The sequence below is a fragment of the Etheostoma cragini genome, chromosome 19, assembly GCF_013103735.1.
Source record: "Etheostoma cragini isolate CJK2018 chromosome 19, CSU_Ecrag_1.0, whole genome shotgun sequence".
NCBI classification, from domain to species: domain Eukaryota; kingdom Metazoa; phylum Chordata; class Actinopteri; order Perciformes; family Percidae; genus Etheostoma; species Etheostoma cragini.
Window position 1 is genome coordinate 10,996,591 of NC_048425.1, and position 23,585 is coordinate 11,020,175.

Consider the following 23,585-nt stretch of genomic DNA (forward strand, 5'->3'; position numbering starts at 1 on the left):
ATATATATATATATATATATATATAAACTTAATGCAGTAGGAGATGCGTTTCAATGTGCCACAGCGAACCAAACGACTGATGGCGGGTCCGGTGATCCCCTGGATGTTATCACGGAGCACTTTATGGTTTCTGCTAGCCATCCTCAACAGAACTGCCGCATCACTTCCTGATTTCCCCAACTACAGAACAACCCAAATCACACAACGCGCATGTTAATCTTGCATCAAAAAACGGTATCATATTTAAAAAAAAATTGCGTTAACTCGTTATCAAGTTAATATTGAAAGCCCTGATCTAATGTGTCTGACACATCAAAATAACAGCTGTAGCCTACTAAAACTGACACAACTTATATTTTCCAGGCTACTTACTTATAACAGAGGCCCTGGTTCTAAAAATATAATCAGCTATAATCCTTGATTTATAGGGCTGGATCCATAATTCAAATATTCATTGTTTTTAGTTTTTTTTAAACGTGCATGTATGCTGCCGTTTACTGTGCCGTTTTGTACGGATTAAGCTGATAGCTAAATGTCCGCTAGAAGCAAGCAGCCTGTGTGTAGAGGTCTGTATGGTTATGCCGTAGCAGTCTGGCGTTGGTTTTAGGTGATTTGATAAAGATAAAGACAGCACGGCCGTGCATAATGCCAGTAGAGTGAGGCTCCGGCTGGCTGAGCATTGATTCCCACACGCTGCATGGGTCATCACTCTTCAGACAGTCCGGCAAAAATGCAGATCTTTCTGTTTGTTCTGAATGCCTGCGGCAAAGAGTAGAGTCCGATTTAAATTTTGGAGAAAAGCACACTATGAAGGTAAAAAAAACGGGGAAAAAACAGACAGTCAATGAACTGGCCAGGCTTTTGTGGTGACTGTGTCCTGCAACAACAAAGCAGTCGCTTCATCTCTGGCTTTGTTGCTTTTCCTAATTAAGCTGCCTTCAGGTGCGGTCGGAAATGTTGTTCTTCACCAACGCTGCTGCCGCCGCGATTACCGCCACCAAAGTGTCACCGCACAAAAAAAAAGGCATTTGGTACAGCCCTATTGATATATGAATGACATTTTGAATGGTAGAATGTGACTCCTGAAATCTCCTGAGAAAGGACAATCAATCGGTTGAAAAAACAACAACATTTTTCTTCAAATAGAATAAATAATAGTTTCAGCTCAATTAGTAAACTTAGGTTAAACAGACCACATGTTAACGTTTCAATTCAATTCAAACTGTAATAGCTAATCCTTACATTAAAACAGAACTGTATGGTAAGCAACTAATACATAAAGTGTGTGTGTGTGTGTGTGTGTGTGTGTGTGTGTGTGTGTGTGTGGTTATACTGTCATTGAGGGTACAAGGGCATCGCTAAAAGCCCTCTTTATGCAAATGGGGCGGAGATGAGAGTGTGTATGTGTCACAGGCAGGACATATCTCACAATGATAACTTATCTCAGCCAGCAGATACGCCTGATATGGAATATGAGAGACGCACACAAAGTGAGCAGGCCTCCCCCCCCTGTGTGCCTCACACACATCCATGCGCACAATTACCCATGATCTCTCCCTCTCCGGCTCTCTCTGTTACATGGAGTGCTCATTAACACATTTATTAATGGCCTCTTAATTATGTCTGCTTATCTTCTTCTAAAGCACTGGGCGGCACTGCCCTGACACTCCAGTTTCAGTTTACTTACACACACACACACTCACACACACACTCCGTATGTATATATTTACATTAAAACCTCTCACACAATCTATATACATAACTTATATATATGTGTGTGTCTTCCATCTGGCACTTAGATCTTCTTTACAAAGACACATACATTGAATTCGCAGCATTTTTCAGACTAAATTATGAGAACTGCCGGTAGTTTCATCTTTCCCAGGACTATCTCTTCCCTCTTTCTTTTTTCCATCGCTCTTCGCCTTTTCCTGCTATATTATGGTAGTTATCTTTCTCCCTCCGTCTTTCTATTCCTTCCTCCTTCCCCCTATCGGCCCATCTCTCTCTGCTGTGCCTGACCCTCTTACCTCCCTGCTTGCTTCCACCCAGCTAGCTCCTCTCCTTTCTTTATCCTTCCATCTGGCTATCACACCATCTCTTCCTCACCATTTTAGGGCTGCTTTTAGTTCTTGCTTCCTCTTCCCTATCTCCCTATCTCTATGTGGCTCTCCAAGACATATCTGTGTGCTACTACTTCCTTTCCTCCATTTCTTACCTGACTTATCAGCTCCTTCAGAGCTGTGCCAGTCCTAATAACCTTTCATATTTATTTATTCACTTATTTATTTTAAAGGTAAAAGTAGTACTGAGTAGACTCAGGGCACGTTCAGACCAACAAAGGTGATTGCTGCAGTGTTGCAGTAAGAGTGTCACTTAAATGGGCATGGTGAAATGGTGACCTCAAAAGGTGTGTTTCCCATAGACAGTTAAAGAAATGGACCAACAGATCCCGTTGTTCTGGACGGAGACCAGTGAAGGACCTAGTTTACGACCTTTCCAACCGCACTTGAAGGCAGCTTCATTTCACGGAGAAATAAAAGAGCTTTTCACTTTGTTGTTGCAGGAAACAGTCAGCTATTTTTCAGTCAACAAAGTGTTAATAACAGCATTGAAAAAGAAAAAACAATTTTCTAATCTCAAATTGGAAATCAAATGCCTACCAAAAAAAACGCATATTGTAGGGAATGTTGAATATTGGGATGCAGCCCTAGTCCAATTAGACACATGAAGATTGGGACTAAACTTTTCAGGACAGTTCTGATAGGAATTACACACTCTGTTTATGTGGGTATGCTTCCAAGTCTCCAAACCCAAATAGAGATGTCCTGAGATCACGCTGTTTAGAAGCTAAAACCCTGCAAAACTCTCTGGTTCAACAAGAGCTGACAAAAAGTCAATAACCCTACACGCTACCACTTAGTAAAAGAGACACTACAAAATCCAGACATGGCAAGCAGCAGCCAAAATAGACTTTCATCTGACCACTGAAATACTCCTAACTGTACAATTCATGCTCAGTGAAGTAAGGCTCAAAAGTGTAAATGTGTAACACAGTGTAAGATCACTGCAAAAAACAATCTAACATTAGGCGGTGGGAATCACTAGAGGCCTCACGGTACGATATAATCACGATACTTACCATACTATGTTATTGCACTTTTAAACATATTGCAATATTCTGAAATATACTGCAGTTTATTACATTTTTTTTTTGATTTTCAAATTCATCCTAATTTCAATTAATGTCACCAAAAGTAAAAATTTTCAATTAAAAACATACATTTCTCTGTTTGTTTATCACACTTGTATTGCTTGTCAAGCAGACAAACTGACCAACACATATATAATAGATATACTTGGCGTCTGTGAATCGATACAGTATTGCCACGTTAAAATTGTGATACTATCCTGTATCAATTTTTCCCCCAGCCCTATCTAGCATGATATACAGTAATATTATTTAATGATTTGCATGTTTTTCTCTTCCCTAGACCTCCTGACTTGTGGCATCCCACTTACATCTCTCTTCCTCTCTCCATCCTCCTCCTCCCTCTTGGTTACCTTCAGTCTGTCCTTGTCTGCTTTAATCATACCATCTTCCAATTCACTTTTAGTCCCAAAAAGAGAAGGAGAGAGAGAGAGGAGGGATGGTTCACTTCAACCTGGACCCTGTTTCCTCATGCATGTGTCAAATAGACTGATTGAAAAAGCCATGAAATATACTGCCTATAATTTCCGCACTCCAAAAACGACAAACTCCCAAAACGTCCTTCCCCAGACTCAAGTTATCCTCCAAACCGCTGTCTTTGGACAAGACATCGCCTTGTGAGATAGATGATACAAAGATGTTGTCACACACATTTAATAACAATCGGAGCCAGCCAGTTATAAAAATAATCACTTTAGTGCCAAAAATTGTTTATTCACAATCTGTCTGCTAGACAAATGCATGGCAAAATCCAGGGTCCAGGCTGAAAAAAATGATAAAAATGTTGCCCTTTAAGAGTTATTTCTGTATATTAATTTAAAACAACCTGTACAGCGGCATCAGTCTCATCCACACTCTTCACTTTTAGGTGTTTTATTGGATGAGGCAAGGTAACTAGGGCGAAAACGTTCTTCCGGAAACTCAAGTAACTCGGTTACTAAAGATCTTATGACCTTATACGTTTCTGGCACGGATGATCATTACTGTTAAACAACGCACTCACTGCGGGCCGCTCCGCCTCCCCTGCCAAATTAGCTTAGACCCAGTGCAGCCCGCTGTGACCCCGGCACTGGGTCGAGAACCGGCTACATTAGAGTCTAATACAGCCACTAACTGAAGGTCCATCTCCGTGAAATAGGACAACTATGGTAGTGTGGAAAATTGCGACACAGGGCAATGAATTTTATGAATTTACTATTCATCGGACCCCAAACCAGCCCACTCCACAGTCTCTCTCGCTGGGGGGAGAGCAGTCAGCATCTCCGGAGACAGACCGTCAGATAGATGCCAATGTAATATGGCACTTAAATGCACTAAGTGGGTTGAGTTTTAACAGATAATATTGTTTGCAAAGCAATAATATTTATCGATTAATCACTTAATCAAAGGAATAATTAGTAGAATACGCAAATACTTAAACAGTCAGATGTTTCTTAATTGCTATTTGCAGAACAAATGGATGTTGGCAGGGATTCTGTGGTGTTGAGGCTTCTGCACTCTTTGTGCTCTCTATACTATCCAAGTGTGTAGCTTACATCGTTGGCATTTAATTTCACATTGCTCTGCATTCAATATGTTCAGGGGTAAGATAACGTCTGTTATGAACTTACAGTATAAATGAAACGGAGTTGAAAACTAAAATAAAATTCATGTGCCATAAGCACCGCACACTTCACTGCAGAGGTCTGCCGAAAAGGCTCAACATCGTGCACAGGCGCCACGGAAGGAAGCCAGACACACTGTCTGAACAGTGCCCACACAAAGATGACACAGAGCTGATTTAAAATCAGTATCCATTTAAGCTTGGCCTGAATATAGACGGGTTTTAGTTTGCATATTTAATGAAAATTAATGGAAGACTGACAAAATAAAAAAGGATGAAAATGATATTTGATGCAGGTGCAAAATAGTGAAGGTAGCCTTCCTGAAAGCAATTTAAACTGATGGATGAAAGCAATAGAGTAATCTTGCTCTCTCTGTCTCCCTGTCTCTGTCAGTGCCAGGGTGCTAAGATGGCGTCCTGCCACAAAGTCTGTGTTCTGCGGTGCGAACAGCCGAGGTCCATCCTGAGTTTAGTCCATCCTGGGCCAAGCAGCTTGCAGGAAGAACATGAGCCGTGAAACAGTACAAGAATCACACAACTCTATGATGGAGCTTTCTAATTGTGATTCGGCTCTCTAACAGCTTGTTCTCTGTCACTTCCAATTTCAGATACCGAGTAGCTCTACGTCTCTGTCAGCATTATCTTCCCACGTCCATCTTCAAGCTAGGATCCATGTGCCACCTTCAACATAGATAGATACTTTTGAATCACATGTAAACCACATTTTCACTGAAATAAGCTGCACTATACAGTATGAACATTAACTTCTGACGTAAGTAGTGTCTTAAGGAGAGATAAGATCTTCGGCGATAAGACATGGTGAAATAATGAGCCTTGGTTTGAAAGTATGACATGAATTTGTAATGAAAACTGGAGTTGAATAAGTTATATTGTCTGGTTTCATTATCAGGATTTAATGCTTTTGCCCTCCATTACACGAAACACACTGAACATTTGTGCATGGAACATGAATTAAAGCACAGAGCAATAGATGTTGGGTGGACATGAGTCATCACGGTAGACAGCATCATGGGCTTGAATCGGTCGTGTGACCTTTGCGAAAGTGAGCACCCGGCCGCCGCTTCCTGCCATCACTTACCACTTCGAAACGTCTATTAAAGCTGAAATGGTTTAAAAAATAATGATGATACATATCTGTGAATGGCTGTCCTTCATGGCCCGATGGCCTTAAGGAGCTAGCGACATCTAAACTTGCTAAGATTTCAAGCAGTGCTCCACCGCCTCTGTCTGTCTTCTGCCCTTTAGCTGCCGGCGGCTGTGTGAGTCACATATCCAGCATGAAACCGTTAGCGTCAGAATTTGACACAAATGGATGGAAATTATTTTAACTGACTCCCCCGCCAACCTACAGGATTTTCATCATGAGGAAAGGCAGCCGAGATAACATCGTTCAAGTGCTGTGCAGCAACAGAAATACATACAGTACAACTACCAATATCAATTCATGGAAAAACCTTCTAGAAGCCACAGATTCCTTGTGGCAATAAACACTTGAAGTTAAATGGGTTCATTAAAGCCATCCGCATTTCTTTGCAGTGCATGAAAAATTACATTGATACTGCTGGCAATATTCAATAGTATACCCATGCCCCAGAAATTCACTGAAAACGTTGTGCTGATATTGTCCGTGAATTAAAATGTATAAAAGAAAGTGCACAAGCATATTGTGAATTGCTTCAATACATTATTTTGTATTATTAATACAGATTTTATTAATATAAACAAATAAAAAGTGATGTGAAAAACAATTAAAGCCTTTATTGCCACTCTCTGCTCCTGGGGTCCCATCTTTGCCAGATGTATAGCAGTGCACTTGATATGAGACTTGGATGACTCGTGGTCTTTTATTTTGGTATTACCTTCGCTACGCAGATCACGTAGATCTGATTAAGTCTAGATTTTACGGCACGGTAGTTAAGTAAAAGTAGGTTAAGTTGTAATGTACTGCCCCTACCCGCGGCAGCATGTAATGCTGTCTACGGTATTTACAGAGGGGATTTGAATGTGTATCTGATCAACTGGCAATTTAGGGGACATTGCCCAACCCTAGTAAGCTAACCAGTCCCTGGTTTTCCCTTCGCCACTACGTGCCACTTGTTCGATAAGTACCTTTTCTTTTTCTGTACTTCGCCCTCAACAGTTGCTACTGCTGAGTCTGCGGCGGGCGTCCTAACACCGGGGATGTGTTGCAACGTTTTTTAAACCGATGTCACGGAATAGCACTGAAAACTCCTCCACCCAATGTGGCTGGCACACAAGGCAAAATCACCCGCCACTTTGAAAAAGTACCCGCCATTGGCTGGTGGCAGGTGCTAACTTCTCACCCTGCGTGAGAACAACAACAACAACACTATTGAACACTTCAACAATCTGCACTTGTATATTTAAATTAAAAATACATAACGTAAAAACATATATTGTATTATGTATAAAAAAGTATATAAAATAAAAACGGGTAAAGAAAATAATTTTGTCAAATAACCTATTCAATGAAAAAAAAATGTAGTGCACTAAGCAGCATTTATCAAACTTCTGAGAACACAAAGCTGCAAACTTTCCTAAATAAAAACCAATAGTAGTGCTGCACACAGTAGCAACGAGCAGCCGTTTTAGGTCTGAAGAAAATGTAAAACACAAAAAAAAACTTAGTGGATCTTCACTTCTACCCTGAATGAAAAAAAGAAGAAAAAAAAAAGAAAAAAAGAAAAAAGAAAAATTGAGCAATGCCGATTATGTAAAAGATGTACATGTAATACATGGGGTTGAAACTAACGATTATTTTCACTGTCAATTAATCTGGCCATTCTTTTTTTTTTAAATAATTGATAGGTTGTTTGGTCTCTAAAAAAAAAAAAAAAAAAAAAAAAGATCAGTGTTTCCTAAAGCCCAAGATGATGTACTGAAATGTCTTGTTCTGTACACAACTCGGAAGATATTCAGTTTACTGTGACAGGAGTAAAAAAAAAATAACTAAAGAAAAATACTGACATTTAATAAGCTGTAATCAGATCATTTTTACTTTTATAATTTATACTCTCATAAAAAATGACTTTAACCGATAATATGATTATAAAAAATTGTCGCAGATTACTTTAATAGTTCTAATCGATAAGAAATGTCTGTAAAGATCATTAACTGTATATTGTCATATGTTGCAGAGAGGTTGTCCTGCTACAAGTCTTTACTTAGTTTGATTCCTCCATAATCGTGGTTCCATAAGGTTTTGCGTTGACTGGGTAAGTTATTGCTTTGACTGAAAACTAAAGAGATGAAATATTAAAGCAATGTAGCAGGAGGATTAACAATATGTGCCACGTTTTGCTGATGATGGCTTTTACCAATAGTTTTAACGAAGACTTGGTGCTCGGCTCAAGGAACAGCTAAGAGTACTTTCTATCTCTTTTTGTTGTCGTTCCCTCCCTCCCTCTCTCTCTCCGCAGAGTCCAATTACATGATGAATCATCCAATGGCAGAAGTAAAGCCCCAGTTTTAAAAAAGAGGTTCTCTTCTCATCTGAATGCAAAATCTCTTACATTATTTAAGTACAAGGGCTGCAAGATATGAGAAAACTATGCAAAAACGTTGTTGATATCAGTTGATATTGCGATGACTATAAAATAAAATATATATTGTGCAGCCCTACTGAGTACATCAAACATTTCATGTACATGCTGTACAAATGTGTGTGGCTGTGTGTTGGTGTGCATGTGTGTGCGGGGAGGGGGGGGCTGGGGAGGTTGCATGCGCTCTGGCTGCTCTGGCTTATCTCCAGCTACAGATTGATGGGACATTAAAATGAAGGACGAGTTACGCTCCTGTGTTTGTGTATCACAGGGGCAACAACACAGAGGTGGACAAGGTGCCGCAATCAGCAAGGTCACACACACACACACACACACACTAGAGGTCGACCGATTAATCGGACAATGTTTGGCTTTTTTTTTTCATAATCAGCATTGACCGATTTTTTGTGTTTTACAGTGTTTTACATTTTCTTCAGACAATAAATGCTGCTGGCTGCTACTGTATGCAGTATTACTATTGTTAAAATTGTTGGAAAATTTGTGTTCTCAGAGAATTGACAAATCTATGTGTACATATATATATTTTCAATGAAAAGTTTTTTTATGACCTGTTAAGTTATTTAATATATTAATTAGTGCTGTCAAATGATAAAATATTTAATCGCACCTTTTGATCTATTCTAAATGTCCCTTGATTTCTTTTGGTCGCATTATTTACATTTAATGTTCTTATCCACATGGATAAGTGGACTGAGAGGCTTGCATTGTGCAAATGTTTTTTTTATTGAAAACAACGTTGGAAAATAGGCTACTGTAGTGTTCAATTTCACACGTAACATTCGCAAAATCCATTTGTCCATCAAAATATGGGTGAAAAAAAACACTGATGGCAGGAGGGCGGAGATTTGGCATCAGCTTTGTGCTGGGCCATCAAGTGGGATTTCAGACTGGACGTTCTGCGATGACAGCTAAGTTCACAACAACAAAACACACAGATCACTTTGGTCTTGTCAATGGAACTATTTGGCAACTTTAAAAAAGTAAACTTTCCATTAAGAATCTAATTGCCATCCATTTTGGCGTATTGTGCTCGCCATCCACTCAAAACAAAACAACATTACTCTTTGGCCGGCTCACAAGCCCAAACGGCGTGTGTGCGGCGTGCTTGTTGTTTTGTCTCTGGTCTACATAGATCCGGTGTGGTGGTGTAGTTTTTCTAACGTTAGTAATAATTGCAACAGCATGTGAAAAAAACTACAAAGTTTGCTAGGCCGAAAAAGAACGTTAATCTTGCGATACACAAATTGGCACCGTTAAAATGGGTCTCCGTTAACGCCGTTAATAACACGTTTAACTGACCGAGCTCTAGTTTTAAACATTATGCATACAACATATCAGGGCTGCCAACTTTCCCCCAAACCTTGAAGTGAGATTTGGAGGGGCCAACCCATATATTTGCAATGTACAAAGCAATTTCTTTGGGTCTTTATTCTTCAGGTTTTAAATTGGGATTTGTTATATGTGCAGGGATGGGGCTCTCCCTAGGGGGGTCTGGGAGTGTGCCCCTCCAGGGAAAATATTTGAAAAATAAACCATTAAATGGCACTTTCTGGAGAGTTTTTTTGCAAAATAATTGAGAAATCAAGTCTTACATGATATGTGCAAAACTGTAGGGTTAAGAACCTTTGTGTTGTTGTAGTATCAACAGGTATTAAGGCATTTAGCATTTACATTATTAACTTCTTATGATATAAGAACTGACCCAGACAATGTGCCAAACATAATGAGCCACATGAAGAGACAGAGAACCATTGAGTTACATAGATTCTTATCCTTTAACCTCTGTGCCAAGGCTCAGTAACGTTTGGCCCTCATCCTCTGTGCCCCACTTACTGTATTTACTTTTTGGGAAAATAAAGACTATTGTTCATTTTATAAAACATCAAATTATGTACAGTTTCATTTAGAGATGCACAGAGGTTAGAGAAGCACAATAGTGGCCCAACGTTGCAGTATAGTATATATAGTATAGTATATATAGTTTTGTATATATAGTATAGTATAGCTCAGATGTGTTTCATCAGATTTCTGCTCATGTTTACAACTTTGTGCACATTCAAAATATAACTCCTCCCATCTCTGTTGTCCATGATTTGGAGAGTTGTAATATAGTCTGCTGTGCATGTCATTGCTCCGCTGATATGGTGGATCTCATTCAGACCGTCTGACAGACACAGAGGCCCATTTGGGTCGCTGGTCTCTGACAAAGTTTAGAGGAGTCTGTACGCTGCTCATTATCGGAGGTCTACGCACAGATGCAACGCGTCACTGCCCCCAGCAGAGTGAGTCCACTAACATGAAGTGAAGTTGCTACATTAGCCGCGCTGCTCACCTCCATTTTCACAGAGAGAGTGGTCACGAAGCGACGGACGGATCTGTGATACTCAGAGCTCATACCTGAAGCCGGGGAGCGCTCTTGAACCCCCACACAGTCTCTGAAAGCACAACTAGTCGATCACGAGTGGCTCAACAGGTAGATCTGTGGATAAACTCATCTTTCAGAAATTTGACCGACCGGGTTGACACTTCAGCGTGAGAAATCGGGGGGGTGGCGTGTGAAACCAGTCAAATGCGTGTGTCTCACGGCCAATGCGTGAGAGTTGGCAGCCCTGCATATGTTTTTACATTATACATTTTTAATTTAAGTAGATTGGTGAAGGGTTCAATACATGTTTTTGGTGAGAAATTTTGTGTATCTTAAGCAATTATTAGTGTTACATTTTATCTTTCAAATAGAGGTTTAAAAACAAGCACATATCGGCCAAAATAAATCGGCAGCATTTATCGGCCATCGGCTGACTCTGGTTTCTAAAGATCGACATCAGCCTCTAACTAACACACGTACGCGCAGATACTGGCTGAGGCGCAAGTGCCACCTACTGTCATTTGTTTTGCTTAGGTTGAACATAATTTGAATAGTAAAAAAATCAATCTTATTGGAGTGCTGAAATTACTACTCAAAAGGGATTTTCTTATAAATATGTTGACTAACGTTAGCTATTCTCTCTCCTCTAGCCTTGGCCTACCCGCATGCGGAAACCAATTGTTATTGTCATGTTACTTGTGATGAACAATAAGTAAGAGAGAGTAAGAAACACAAGGCATTGTGAGGTCTTAAGATCACAGAGCTATAACATTTGCAAGGGGTGGAGTGAATCAAAAGCAAGACGGGTTTTAACGTGACTTTAAAATCAACATCCACCGAGCCAAAATGCTTATGTTACTAGTTAGCTCGTTCTTGTTTCCTAATTGCGTTGCGAGTAATAGGAGATTAGCTGGGAGCTTAATGTTAGCTGCCATAAGCTAACTGCAATAAAGAGCTAGCTTTGACGTCATATATATTACCTTCTAACAGCTGTATTTTCAGTAATGTGACGATCTGTAAATCAATAAAATAATAGAAACAGCACCGTTTGCCTTGGTTATTAATGCCGTTAGCATCGTGGCTAACACTTATGTTGCTTGGTTTATGACAAATGGTTTCAACTGTGCTTTCTAACATGATGTCATTGTGCTAACTGAGCACCGTTAGCCTTTACAACAGAACCGCTTCAATACACTTGTTAGATAATGTTTCATTACAGAGTTCTCTGTTGATTTGTGAAATGTCGCTGTCTGCTCAAGGTGGAAAATTAATGTAAATAAAGGCAAGTCCGAGAAATACAACGCGCCATGACGTAGATCCCCTTTAAGGGCAGGCAAATGTTGGAAGTCCTACTAGTGGACAAAATGTGTCACAACAACCATATGCTTACAATGGAATTGACAATGCATACGCCTGAGTAGTGTAGTATATATTAATAACAGACTGCATTTATGCATTAAATATTCCAATAATATTGAAAAATAAAGATAAATGAAATCTGAATGGTATTATAGAGGAAGATTGACAGATCCAACACACACTTGGGAATTCACACTGTTTCTGACTTGTTTATTTTTTACACATGCCAAATTCTTATACAAAGAACACATGTACGTGCCCGATGTCTGGAGTCAATATCTACACATGGCTTGGTACAGTATAGAGCTCTGTGTGCACTGTTCCCCCTTTACCATCTGTGTGTGTGTGTGTGTGTATGTGTGTGTGTGTGTGTGTAAGTCAGTGTTAACAAGGGAGCAACTGCAAATGTAAAGTGCATGCCTGTTTGTGCAATTTGCCACATTTTATTTCCAAACAATTCTGTAGCGTTTGCATGTGAATACGCAGATTGCGTACTGTACATGGGCATTATGTGAATGCCTGGAATGATACGTATGCACTCACATAAGGAATTATCTCTATAGGGTCGAAACACTCACCTCTACTGTCAGTCTATAGACGCAGGCAAGTTACATTATTCAGTGTTATTCATGTACTGACATGCCAACAGCACTTTAAGTACAGTAAATGCAGCAAAGCATGTTTAAGTGCTCTGTGTGCATGTAAGCGGGAGAGGAGGACAAGTGGAAGAAAGAAGGGGAGGAATGGTAGAGAAGTGATGACAAAGACGAGAGATACTTTTTTCTAGATAAAGAATTTCATCATAATTTCATCAAATCTGCAAATAAATGTTGAAACGGTCGGTGCTTAAATCGTCTCTGTCACTTGTAGAAAGTCCGTTTGTAAACCCATGGTTATCTAAAATGCCAGAACATCCATTTTGATTTTAAATAGAAAAATGTCTAACCATGAAGATTGGGTTTCATTTGGTTTTGAAATGATTTTGTCACAGACATGGCTTGCCACTCCAAAATACAACAGAGGTGAATGGAAAATAATTTGTGTTGCATAATTGATTCATGAATTTGATTTAATCAATAACATGTTTTCTTACCAGACGATCTGTTATTCGGAATAATCCACAGACCTCACTGGGAAAGGTGTTCATGGAAAAACCTTTTACACAACCTTTGGAAGAAAATAGTCCCTGTGAAAACCTAGATGGGAACATATGTTTCTTTGAAATTTAGGTGAACAGTCTTTTAAACTATTACTGATTGTTTTTAAGTAATTTTAAGAGTGAAAAAAACATCCACTTTTACAGCTGCCAGAAGCTACTGACCTTTAATAACAAAGAATTTATATTCTACTGGAGACTTCTTCACTTTATCTTCTCTATCCACTTTATGTTAGAAGTGAAATAATATTCAGTCAATGAAAATTCAGAGTTTGGCCTTGGCTGTGCTGATCTCTCGGTCCACACAGCACCAGTCAGTAAATTCTTCACCACCCTTGGGTGCCACAGTCTCTGTGGTCAAAGTTAATTGAAATGTAATCAGATACAGACACAAGCAGGAAAGCATGCACACAGAGGGCTTTCCCCATAAAGGCCAGTTTATTCTCGCAATCACATGACTGCAGGTTTGAAGGTTTGGAGGTAACGAGAGAGAGAGAGAGAGATAGAGATAGAGATAGAGATAGAGATAGAGATAGAGAAACACATGAAATGAGTTAATATGCTTTCTTTCAATAGACAGTGTCACTTCAGTCAGGTACACAATGGTTAGGCTGAGAGACAAGTCAGAGTCTTCACACAGGACGTTTGTGTGTGTGTGTGTGTGTGTGTGTGTTCTTGTTTAACTACATTTGTGGGGTCCAAAAAGTCTAGTACACTCGTTGGGGTCCGGACAGCTTTGCGGGGCCAAGGTGCTGGACCCCCAAACTTTAAAGGGCTGTTTGTGGGTTAAGACTTGGTTTTTGTATTAGGGTTAGAATTAGGTTATGGTTAGGGTGAGGGTAAGGGTTAAGGTCTGGCATTTGGTTGTGATGGTTAAGGTTAGAGTAAGGGGCTAGGGAATACATTATGTCAATGATGGGTCCCTATAAAGAAATTGAGACGCACTGTGTGTGTGTGTGTGTGTGTGTGTGTGTGTCCTGTAACCCCAAAACCGCCATGTCCATGTGACATAACACATGTCAGCTCTTCACACAAACAATGCAACAAATTGATTGCATTAAAAAAAGCTAATGGTGGCTTTACTGTCCTCAGCATGGTAATATTGCAATTCAACTATAGGCATTGATTAAAGGGACAGTGTGCGGTTTCTGTGGGGGGTTTGTTGACATTGAGAAATGCAAGGTTGAGTTGATGGTAGGAGTTGTGGGTGGAGTGGGGGGTGGAGTGGGGGGGGACTGCAAGATGCTGACTCGACGCTTGCCGGTCATTTGTTACTTTGGCTTTCAAGACGGTGAATCTCAGCAGAGTGGAAATTGTCTGAGGCAAAAACAAGATGTCGAGTGCTGCTGTAGCTAAATGCCAGCATATTTGCATGCATGCAGACATGCTTCCCTGTGAGTGTGTGCCTCTCAGCCGGCGGTCATCTGAAGAGCAAAATGTTCAGAACTTAAACCCTTTGGCATCATTGCCCTGCTCTCATTGAACTTTGGTGCTCTCAATGCCGTGCCATGCCAAAAATGCGCCAGACTGAGCCAGAGTGGCTTGTCTCATTCCTACCAGGGCACTTCATAAGCCCAACATGTCCTCACCAGCACTCACACACAGTTCAGTCACTTATTCCGTGGAACACAAAGGAAGCAAACTTTTAGCCCACACTGAAATATGACAGGGAAGACACACACAGACAAATAATCAGGCACCGGAAATATTCTATTTTGTTTGATAATGATGATTGATGCCCGTTCGGAAAACACTCCGCATCAAAACAAATGGTGTACCGCTCCATAAATCAATTGGTTGGGAGGGGCGGCACTGAGAGCCCACATTGATCATCGCACAGGCCAAATGTTAGCATCTCAAAATCATTTATTTCGGGCACCATTTCATACACAACATCTGGCACACTGGCAGAGACAAAGGGCGGAACCTGTTACGAAACAACAGAGGCCGTCCGCTGCACACTTTAAAGCACGTGGCGATTTGTCCTTCCGGTGATGGATGGGGGACGGTTGGTTGTCTGTAGCTAATGAGCAAAAGATCTAAGAGTCTGCACTACTCAAAGAATTAAGGCAGTTCTGGGGAATGCAAGATGATTTCCATTGGGATATTGGATATTATTGTCCCCAAAAAACCTCCTCATGGGAGATCTGTGATCAAATCTCTGCCTGCTGTTTGTTATCAGTGGACGCTACAGAAAACTTGGCAGTGGAGGGTCAGAGATTGAGCAGAGTAGGGGGGGGGGGGACGACACACGACATCTTTATGTGTAGTCGGGTGGACCTCCACAATGACAATATTGTAAAAATGCTTTCATGGTCATCCTTTCGGAAACGATGTAATGAAGTCATTTTAAATGCCCATTGGCTTGTAGCAGGTTTATTTACTGTGTTTTACTGTACAGCTGTTCACATCTGCCTCCGCATTGCGCTGTTTCAAAAAGGGTAGGAGCATCTTCTAACTCTCGGAACAGATTTCCGGTTGGCCCTCACTCCTTGTATCTACTTTTTCAAACATGTCAAATTTAATTTGTGTTTCTTGAGAATGTATTCATTGAGTTTGTGTATAGGGTTCTTCTTCTACGTTACTGTTGTTTTGCTTTCATCTTTTTATTTTGAATGTTTGACATAAAATAAAAACAAACAAAACCTATGTGGTAAAGTCACTGCATTATTCCTCAGCAATGGGTATGTGAGTGGTACTACAGTATACACGTTAATGGGCAGTTTGTATATGAATGGATAGAGGAAACAGCATGAATGAGGCATTGGAAGCCTGGATTCTGTTTAAAAAAGTATTCAATAGTAAACAATGTCAGCTTTAATTAATGTAATATATGTATTTTACTCATTTGTCGTTAGGATGAATATGTCTGAAATGTTCACCAGGGGTCGCATCAAGCTTTGAGAGATCTTAAAAGTCCCATGACGTGGTCCTCTTTGGATGCTTTTATATAGACCTTAGTGCTCCCCTAATATACATATCTGAAGTCTCTTTCTCAAAATTCAGCCTTGGTGCAGAATTACAGCCACTAGAGTCAGTCCCACAATGAGCTTTCCTTAGTATGTGCCATTTTGGAGTCTGTAGCTTTTGAAAATGAGAGGGGGGTGGGGCGTAAAGTGGAGGCTGGGGGAATTCATATTAATGTTAAAAAACCTAATAAAGTAAAATGTTCATGCCATGGGTCCATTGAGAGGATGCGCAAGCTAGTGTGTGAAATTTCAGCCTATTTCCTAAAAATAAGTCACTGTCTTATTAATCGCTGAATAAGGTCTTAGCAAAAGAAAAACAAAACAAAGATGTAGACAGTATGGTTTGTCTGTTCTGCTGTGGATTTTCATTTCTGTTCAGGCAAAGTCTCAAGACATCAGTAGCCACAACAGGTGGAATACCACCTTAGTCAAAGAAGCTCAGTAGAGTTTATAACAGATCTTTGGAAAGCTGAAGTCGTGAGGAAAAGCAGACTGAAACTGCTCACACTGCAAAATGGCTGACCAAAATTTAGAAAAATTCTAGAATTCCATCCGATCGTTCGACAACCAATTCCAAAATTATTATAAAATCAGGATTATTTAGTTCCGTTTCCATCCAGCTTTAGCTGCAGCCGTCAGTGGTGGTATGATTATTAAGAAAAATATAAATACCAATTTTATCATAATTTGTTAGATAATGTAATTTTCTCCTTAACCAAACCTACACCCTTGATAACTCCACAGCAACATGAAGCTGCATACACCAAGATGAAGGAGAACAAATGCAAACAAACTGCAAATCTGAACAATTAGAGTTCCTCGTATTCAACGTGCATCACACTCACCGATCCTGATCCATCAACAATAGAACCAGGGTTGTGTAACACGGCAGCACAATCCCTACAGTATTTGGACCATTGAAGCCTCCACTGACTAACTGCCTGGCCCAAAGACAACATGATTAGACACAATGGGGGAAACACGGCGAGCGAAGAGAGACAGGCACGCACCGAGGGAGAGACAGTTATAAGAAAGCCAGATGTCCTTGAGAAGATAAGTGAGTGGTGCGTGAAGAGAGGGAGAGAGATAGAGAGCAAGAGAGAGAGAGAAAAATATAGTCGTCTCTGGTGTCTCCAGTGTCCAGTGTTTTAGGCAGTAAATCGCCCCCAGTTCAATGTGTGCTCTCCAAACGCTGCCGCACATTATTGATAAATCAGTGTGTGTTAATGAGAGGAGCTCATGTGGCCTGATGAATCACGGCACAAAAATGAGACAGACCCACAAAAACACACACACACACACACACACAGACACACAGGCTGAGGTGCGAGTGCTGACTACTGTCATTTGTTTGTTTTCAACACAAACACACTTGGTCACACACACAGTCACACAAACCATTTTGCAGCGGCTGGATGAACACTTGCCTCGTGCTGCGGTAACAACTCAGAGTGTTATTCTATCCCGTTAACAGAACAGAGGAGAGCTTCTTCAGCCACTGCGGCCGGCAGTCAGATGACAAACACAAACTATTCTGGCTTCCCTTTGATATCCAATAGGCGGCTTTACGGCCTCATTAGATCATATCACCCACACCCACCCACACACACACACACAAATTATTTCTCTTCCACACTCACTACTTACATTATCATGAACTCTCATCATTTGCTTTTGTTGATGTATTAGTTTGTTAGCCTGACTGTGCCTAGGTGTGGTTTTTATGTTTGTATTCGTGCTAGTGTGTGTAATTATAGATATAAGTACTTGTGTGTGTGTGCGCACTTCAGAAGTGTGTGTCCACGAAGGCTAGCTTGCTTGTGAGTGTTTGTGCAGGGCAAGCTGACCTTGTTATAAGCTGAGTGGGCTGTAGCGCTGGGGCATCATTAGTATGGGTATGGTGAGGGTTAGAGGGTGAGTGTGCCTGTGTGTAGAGGGGACAGAGTGGGGAGAGAGGGTGGGTGACATTGTAAGAAAGGAAGTAAGGCGATGGAAGGTATGTGGGTCAAGCCGGCAAACATACAACAAACGTCACTCCACCGCATCCACTTCGCTTAGAGGCAGGTAGCAAATGTTTGAGGACACACTTACTAATTACTAAAAACTGATGCAGATCCCATCAGTCAGTCTGACATGTCTGACATGTCTTCTGCACTTTCTGCTTTCTGTTTTGCTGGAAACAGGTTTTTATAACTGTAATTTATTTATTTGAACAGGGACAGTGAATAAAAAACATTAACAGATGTTTTGTGCCAGGTTGTAGCAAATAGTTCATTTCCACCCATAGTCCCTGGGCAGGTAGATGGCACATTAAAATACAGACTAAGTATTTACAGTTCAACATATTCAATAGAGTCATAAATCAAGTCATTATTGTCCCCCTATCCCACCCAAGAGGGTGGCAGACACTGCCGGTGTATGAACAGAAAATATTTAGGTGAATCGTTGTTAAATATAAATGAATAAAAGATATCGATTCTAGCGAAAAGACTCAGTTTTCAAAATCACCTACTGATCTTGCACATGACAAACAAAACCTGAGCTATCCAGTCACAATGCAACGACGCATAGGAAGACAGTGTTGAGATGCATGATAACACACACACACACACACACACACACACACACACACACACACACACACACACACACACACACACACACACACACACACACACACTAGGTGAAATATATGGGGAATTCTGTAGAGCAGAGATCTTCAACAGGGGGTCCTGGACCCCTAGAGGTCCTCAGAGTCAATACGTTATTGTAGGCCCAGTTAACTTTATGCAATATTTGTAGAAGGGGGTGCCCGCTCCGTCTCACTTTGATGTCAAAAGGTCCTTGACTTAATTATTGTCACTATAGTTAAGATCAGATGAATCTACGTTTATGGATAATCACTGACTGGTACACGTTAGTGATTAGTCAGGATACTGGTTTGAAACCATTTTATTATTTTTAATGGCACCAATAAATAATTCCACCTGTCGTCTTCCCGGGTCAAAAGTGACAAGCTTTGCTCGTTTATAAAGCATAGACAATTAGACTTTATCACTCAATTCTGAGTTAACACTTTTATCAAACTCAGCACAACTAGTTTTACACTTATTTTATTCATTCATGGCCAACAGACCTCATTTACATGAAAAATTCCAGAAAAATGAGGAGAGATCATTAGTTGTTTTGGATTAATGGATGGTGTGTGACTTAATTTATTAGCCAGGATATCCCCAGGTCTAAATTAGCTGATGCAATTGTATTCACAAACAACGGAGATCTGACAAAAAGGACAAAACTAATTTACGGAAAATTGTCTTGTATCCATTTAGAAAAAAAAGACACATCCAAAGGTTGTGTTGTTATAACAACAAGTTTCCAAAGCTGTAGTTAGTGTTGTGTGTGTGTGTGTGTGTTTGTGTGTGTACGTCTGCATGAAAAGTACAGTAGTGTGACCCATTTCCCCATGCACCAGGTAGGTGTGTGTGTGTGTGTGTGTGTGTGTGTGTGTGTGTGTGTGTGTTCATCTGCTGAAAAGAACAGTAGTGTGATAAATTTCACAAACACACACACACACACACGTGTGCATGTTTGTGTGTATTTCCATGTGTTGGAAATCACAAACATGTAATCCATTACATGAGGTAGTTCTCATGCTGTATATGAACGTGTGTATCTGTGTGTGTGTGTGTGTGTGTGTGTGTTCACCTGCTGTGCAAAAGCCCAATAGTGCCCCATTGCACCACCGTGTCAAAATTGACCCGGGAAGACCACAAATGCTATGAATTAAATAAAACACCCAAATTCAATAAAAGTAGTGCAAGTGAATGCAAGCTGTAAGCAGGCTGCTCTCAAGTGCTGCCAGGAGGAGAAAGAGGAAGAGGAGGAAGAGGAGGCGGCTACGGCTCAGGAATATTCTAGGCGTTTATTCCTGACCAGGGGTCAACCATGTCCTTGGGCTAAAGCTAAGCAAAGGAGGTAGGAAACTCGCACATGATGAGAATACACACTCATGACCATACACCAGCTAGACACACAAACAAACAAACACACACACACACACCCACACACACAAACACAGGGGTCAGTAGTGTCCTCCCTATGCTGTCCACACACATACACACACGTAGAGAATGATGAAGACACACTGCCACACAGGGTATTTAACCCCTGTAAATCACACCTTGAAATGATGAAAACTGGTAATGCGTCTCTAACCACATTCCCCATGCCTCGTCCCAATGATTACCATAATAAATCCATCAGAGTGGGAGCAGCACAGAAGCCATTGGGGTGGAAATGGCTTCAAACAATAGGCATGGCGCACGCGTGGCCTTTTTCCCAAAGAGCTGGCACTGCCATGACCTGTCCAGCATACTTTACTACCGTAATTACAATATAGAGAGCAGTCGCCTCGATGGCAGATGCTGCTTCCCAAGTTAGAGGTACCCCACGTAATTACCATGATGAACTTGGCACACTGAGGTAATAAATATCGCAGGACACACAAGCACGCCCGCACAAAGCGGAAAAGCGCACACACATTCTGTGCATGGAAGTAGATGTGGGGAAATTACCACACACCGGTTTGTGGCACTCTCTTTGTGCGAACCTGTCATTGACATAATGCATTCCCTAGCCCCTTACCATCACAACTACATGACACACACACACACACACACACACACACGCACACACACACACACACACACATATGAAAAGAGTGATCCAAGAACTGGATTAACAGGAAAGCAAATAGGCTGATAGGATTTCACCCTATTAAGCTTGTAATAAACTAATACTACTAACAAAAAAAAAAAATATTGGCACCAAATTGGTCTGACCTACAAAACATTTTGTCTGTGCACAGATGCCCAGCTCCACTGGTGTGTGTGTGTGTGTGTTTTAATGTTCAGTCCTGCCTCTCCTTAAGTAAATTTAGAAATGCATATTCATAAGGTTTCACCACAACCACAGAACCCCCATATTATTGTAAGGCCTCGACATTTTGGCATCTTTAAGACACAGTTTCAACACCAAGAATAAGTATTCCTTAATTTATTTTTGGCTTGTAATGTCAGAGCCATCACTATAAGTAGCATACAGACAGACGAATCGCACACGTAAAGTGTCACTGTCTCCTTTAGCTTCAAATGAATCATTTTGCAATTACATTTAACATGCGAACACACAAGACAAATTAGGCCACTCTGTGTTTTACTTGACTTCAGGGAAGCACAGGGAAAGTAACGGCCCCCAGAATTGCAAATGAGGTGCCTCTTGACATTTTTATATCACAGTAAATCACCGTATGTATGAGCCAAGTTCGTTGTGTGCTGGCAGATTACCAGCGTGTGGATGTGTTGACATGCGCCTCAACAGAGTCGTCACAACAGTCACAACACAAGGCTAGGTTATGCCTCTGGTCAGGGGTACAAATCTGTGTGCATTAAGCTGGATTTGGCTCTGTCCATCTCCTGTACGAGCATAAATACAGGACATTTGTCCAAGAAGATGGTCTGGGATGTTTTCCCAGATTCAGATTGAGTCCTGCACTACAAATTACAGGCTGGGGATGTTCTGTATTAAGGCTTTACAGTTGAAGATTATTCTGTAGTCTGGCAAGTCAACCATCAAAATCCAGTTATCCAGCACAGGCAGGAAATGCAAAGAAGAAGAGAAGATGAATAGGGTGTAGGACAGAGGAAAAGAAACAGGAGAGTTTGAGAAGGAAGGCCTGCGGGAACTCACCTGGTCTTTTTTCCATTTTTCTCCCTCGACTGCCACATAGTCGAACCTTCGATATTAATATGAGGATTTGCTTCTGGCAGAGCGACTTGTTGCTCTTTGGGCAGGGCTTGCGCTTGCTGGCGATCTGCCGGTTTGCCTGGGGGTCCTTGACCTCCCTGCGCTGGCGAATGAGGGAGCTGGCGAGAGCGGCCATCTTCCCAGCGCTGACCCTGCCGCCACCTCACCAGCCACTGGCGGCTTGGTGGCGCCCAGGTGTCGGGGGGTACCGTGGGCCACCCCCCTGCCCGCTCACCCAGGGCGACGGAGCACCGCTGAGGGAGGGGTGCAGAGCTGAGGAGGGGGAGGTGGGGACTTCTGAGGATAGAGCAAAGCAGCGGGGAGAAAGGCAGGAAACGAGGAGGAGCTGGAGGAAATGAAGGTGGATCCGTTAAGGGCCCACCCAAAACTGAAAATTGGCTCTTGTTGAGGCTTTGAGCGATGGCCGTTGGCCTTTAAATGTCCTTCTAGTTGTCCCGTTTCCTGGTTGCGAGGTTGGTTCAGTGTGAAGTCTTAATACGTCACTGTTCTTCTGTTGGGACAAGTTATGTTGTTATCCACCTAAAAACCAGTGCACTGTGGCCCAGCAACGTGCCCTGGTGCCTCTGTCCCAATCCAAGCGTGCCTGCGCCCCCCTCCTAGAGCTCCAGCGAAGTTCGACTCAACCCTGCCTTAAAGGGTTCCTCCACGGAACTGTTCGCTGCATGATGAAACCAGACCCAAGAAGAAGAAAGAAAAAAAAAAGAAAAAAAAAAGAAACCACGTTTAGTCCTCTTAACCCGCCCAATCCTGCAGATCAGACCCCTGGACCTATTCAGTGGGACGAAAAAAATGCCCGAATGTCAACTCTCCAAAACAGGAGTGACACTGCTGCTTTTGTTTCTGTCCATCACCTTTAAAATGTCTCCATCCGAAACAATGTCAGAGCAAGAGAAGTAGAAGAAGAAGAACAAGAACAAGAAGTAGAGACCTGTCCGACCTGAGGCATCAGCTCTGCACGTTGGGACGAGGATGAAAGGGGTGCGGATGGTCGGGGGGCGGCTTGTTTCCTCACTGTCTTTCAAGCTCTCATGGCATCACCCTTTGCGTTCACCCGCACCCTGAAAGAAGAAGGGGGAGAAAGGGGAAAAAGACAGGGTGCTTGATAAATCCAGCATTTCCCAGAGATAGAGGTGACATTCATGAACGAGACAGCGCGGGGATGGAAAGACAGGCAGGGACACAGAAAGAACAAGGGGAGAGGGAGAAAGGGAGGGAGTGCAGTGAGTCTATCTATCCCCCCGTCGGATCGGGCTCTCCAACTCTGTCGGCAGCGCGCTACCCCACAGCAGAGCGCAGCGTTGTGTCCTTCAGCTACGCACGCCGCTTCACAGCTGGGAGAAGGAGGGGGTGAATGAATGGAGCGAGACCAGGGGAGAGAGGGAAGGAGGGAGGAGATGAGGTGAAGGGGAATGGGGGGGGTTTGCCAGGTAGCCGTGCCTTACGGTAGATGCTGTATTACCGCTGCTCATGCGAGTCTCCACCGGTGGT

At 41.7% G+C, this 23,585-nt stretch overlaps 1 protein-coding gene across 1 annotated transcript in view; it reads right to left on the reverse strand.

The window, feature by feature from the left end:
* Window positions 1-23,457, reverse strand: part of fgf11a (fibroblast growth factor 11a) — a 100,823-nt gene extending 77,366 nt beyond the window's left edge. Inside the window, exon 1 of the mRNA XM_034856872.1 lies at window positions 22,020-23,457. Coding sequence (XP_034712763.1) covers window positions 22,020-22,212 — 193 coding nt within the window. The 5' untranslated portion in view covers window positions 22,213-23,457. The remainder of the gene's footprint in view (window positions 1-22,019) is intronic.
* Window positions 23,458-23,585: the final 128 nt, after the last annotated feature.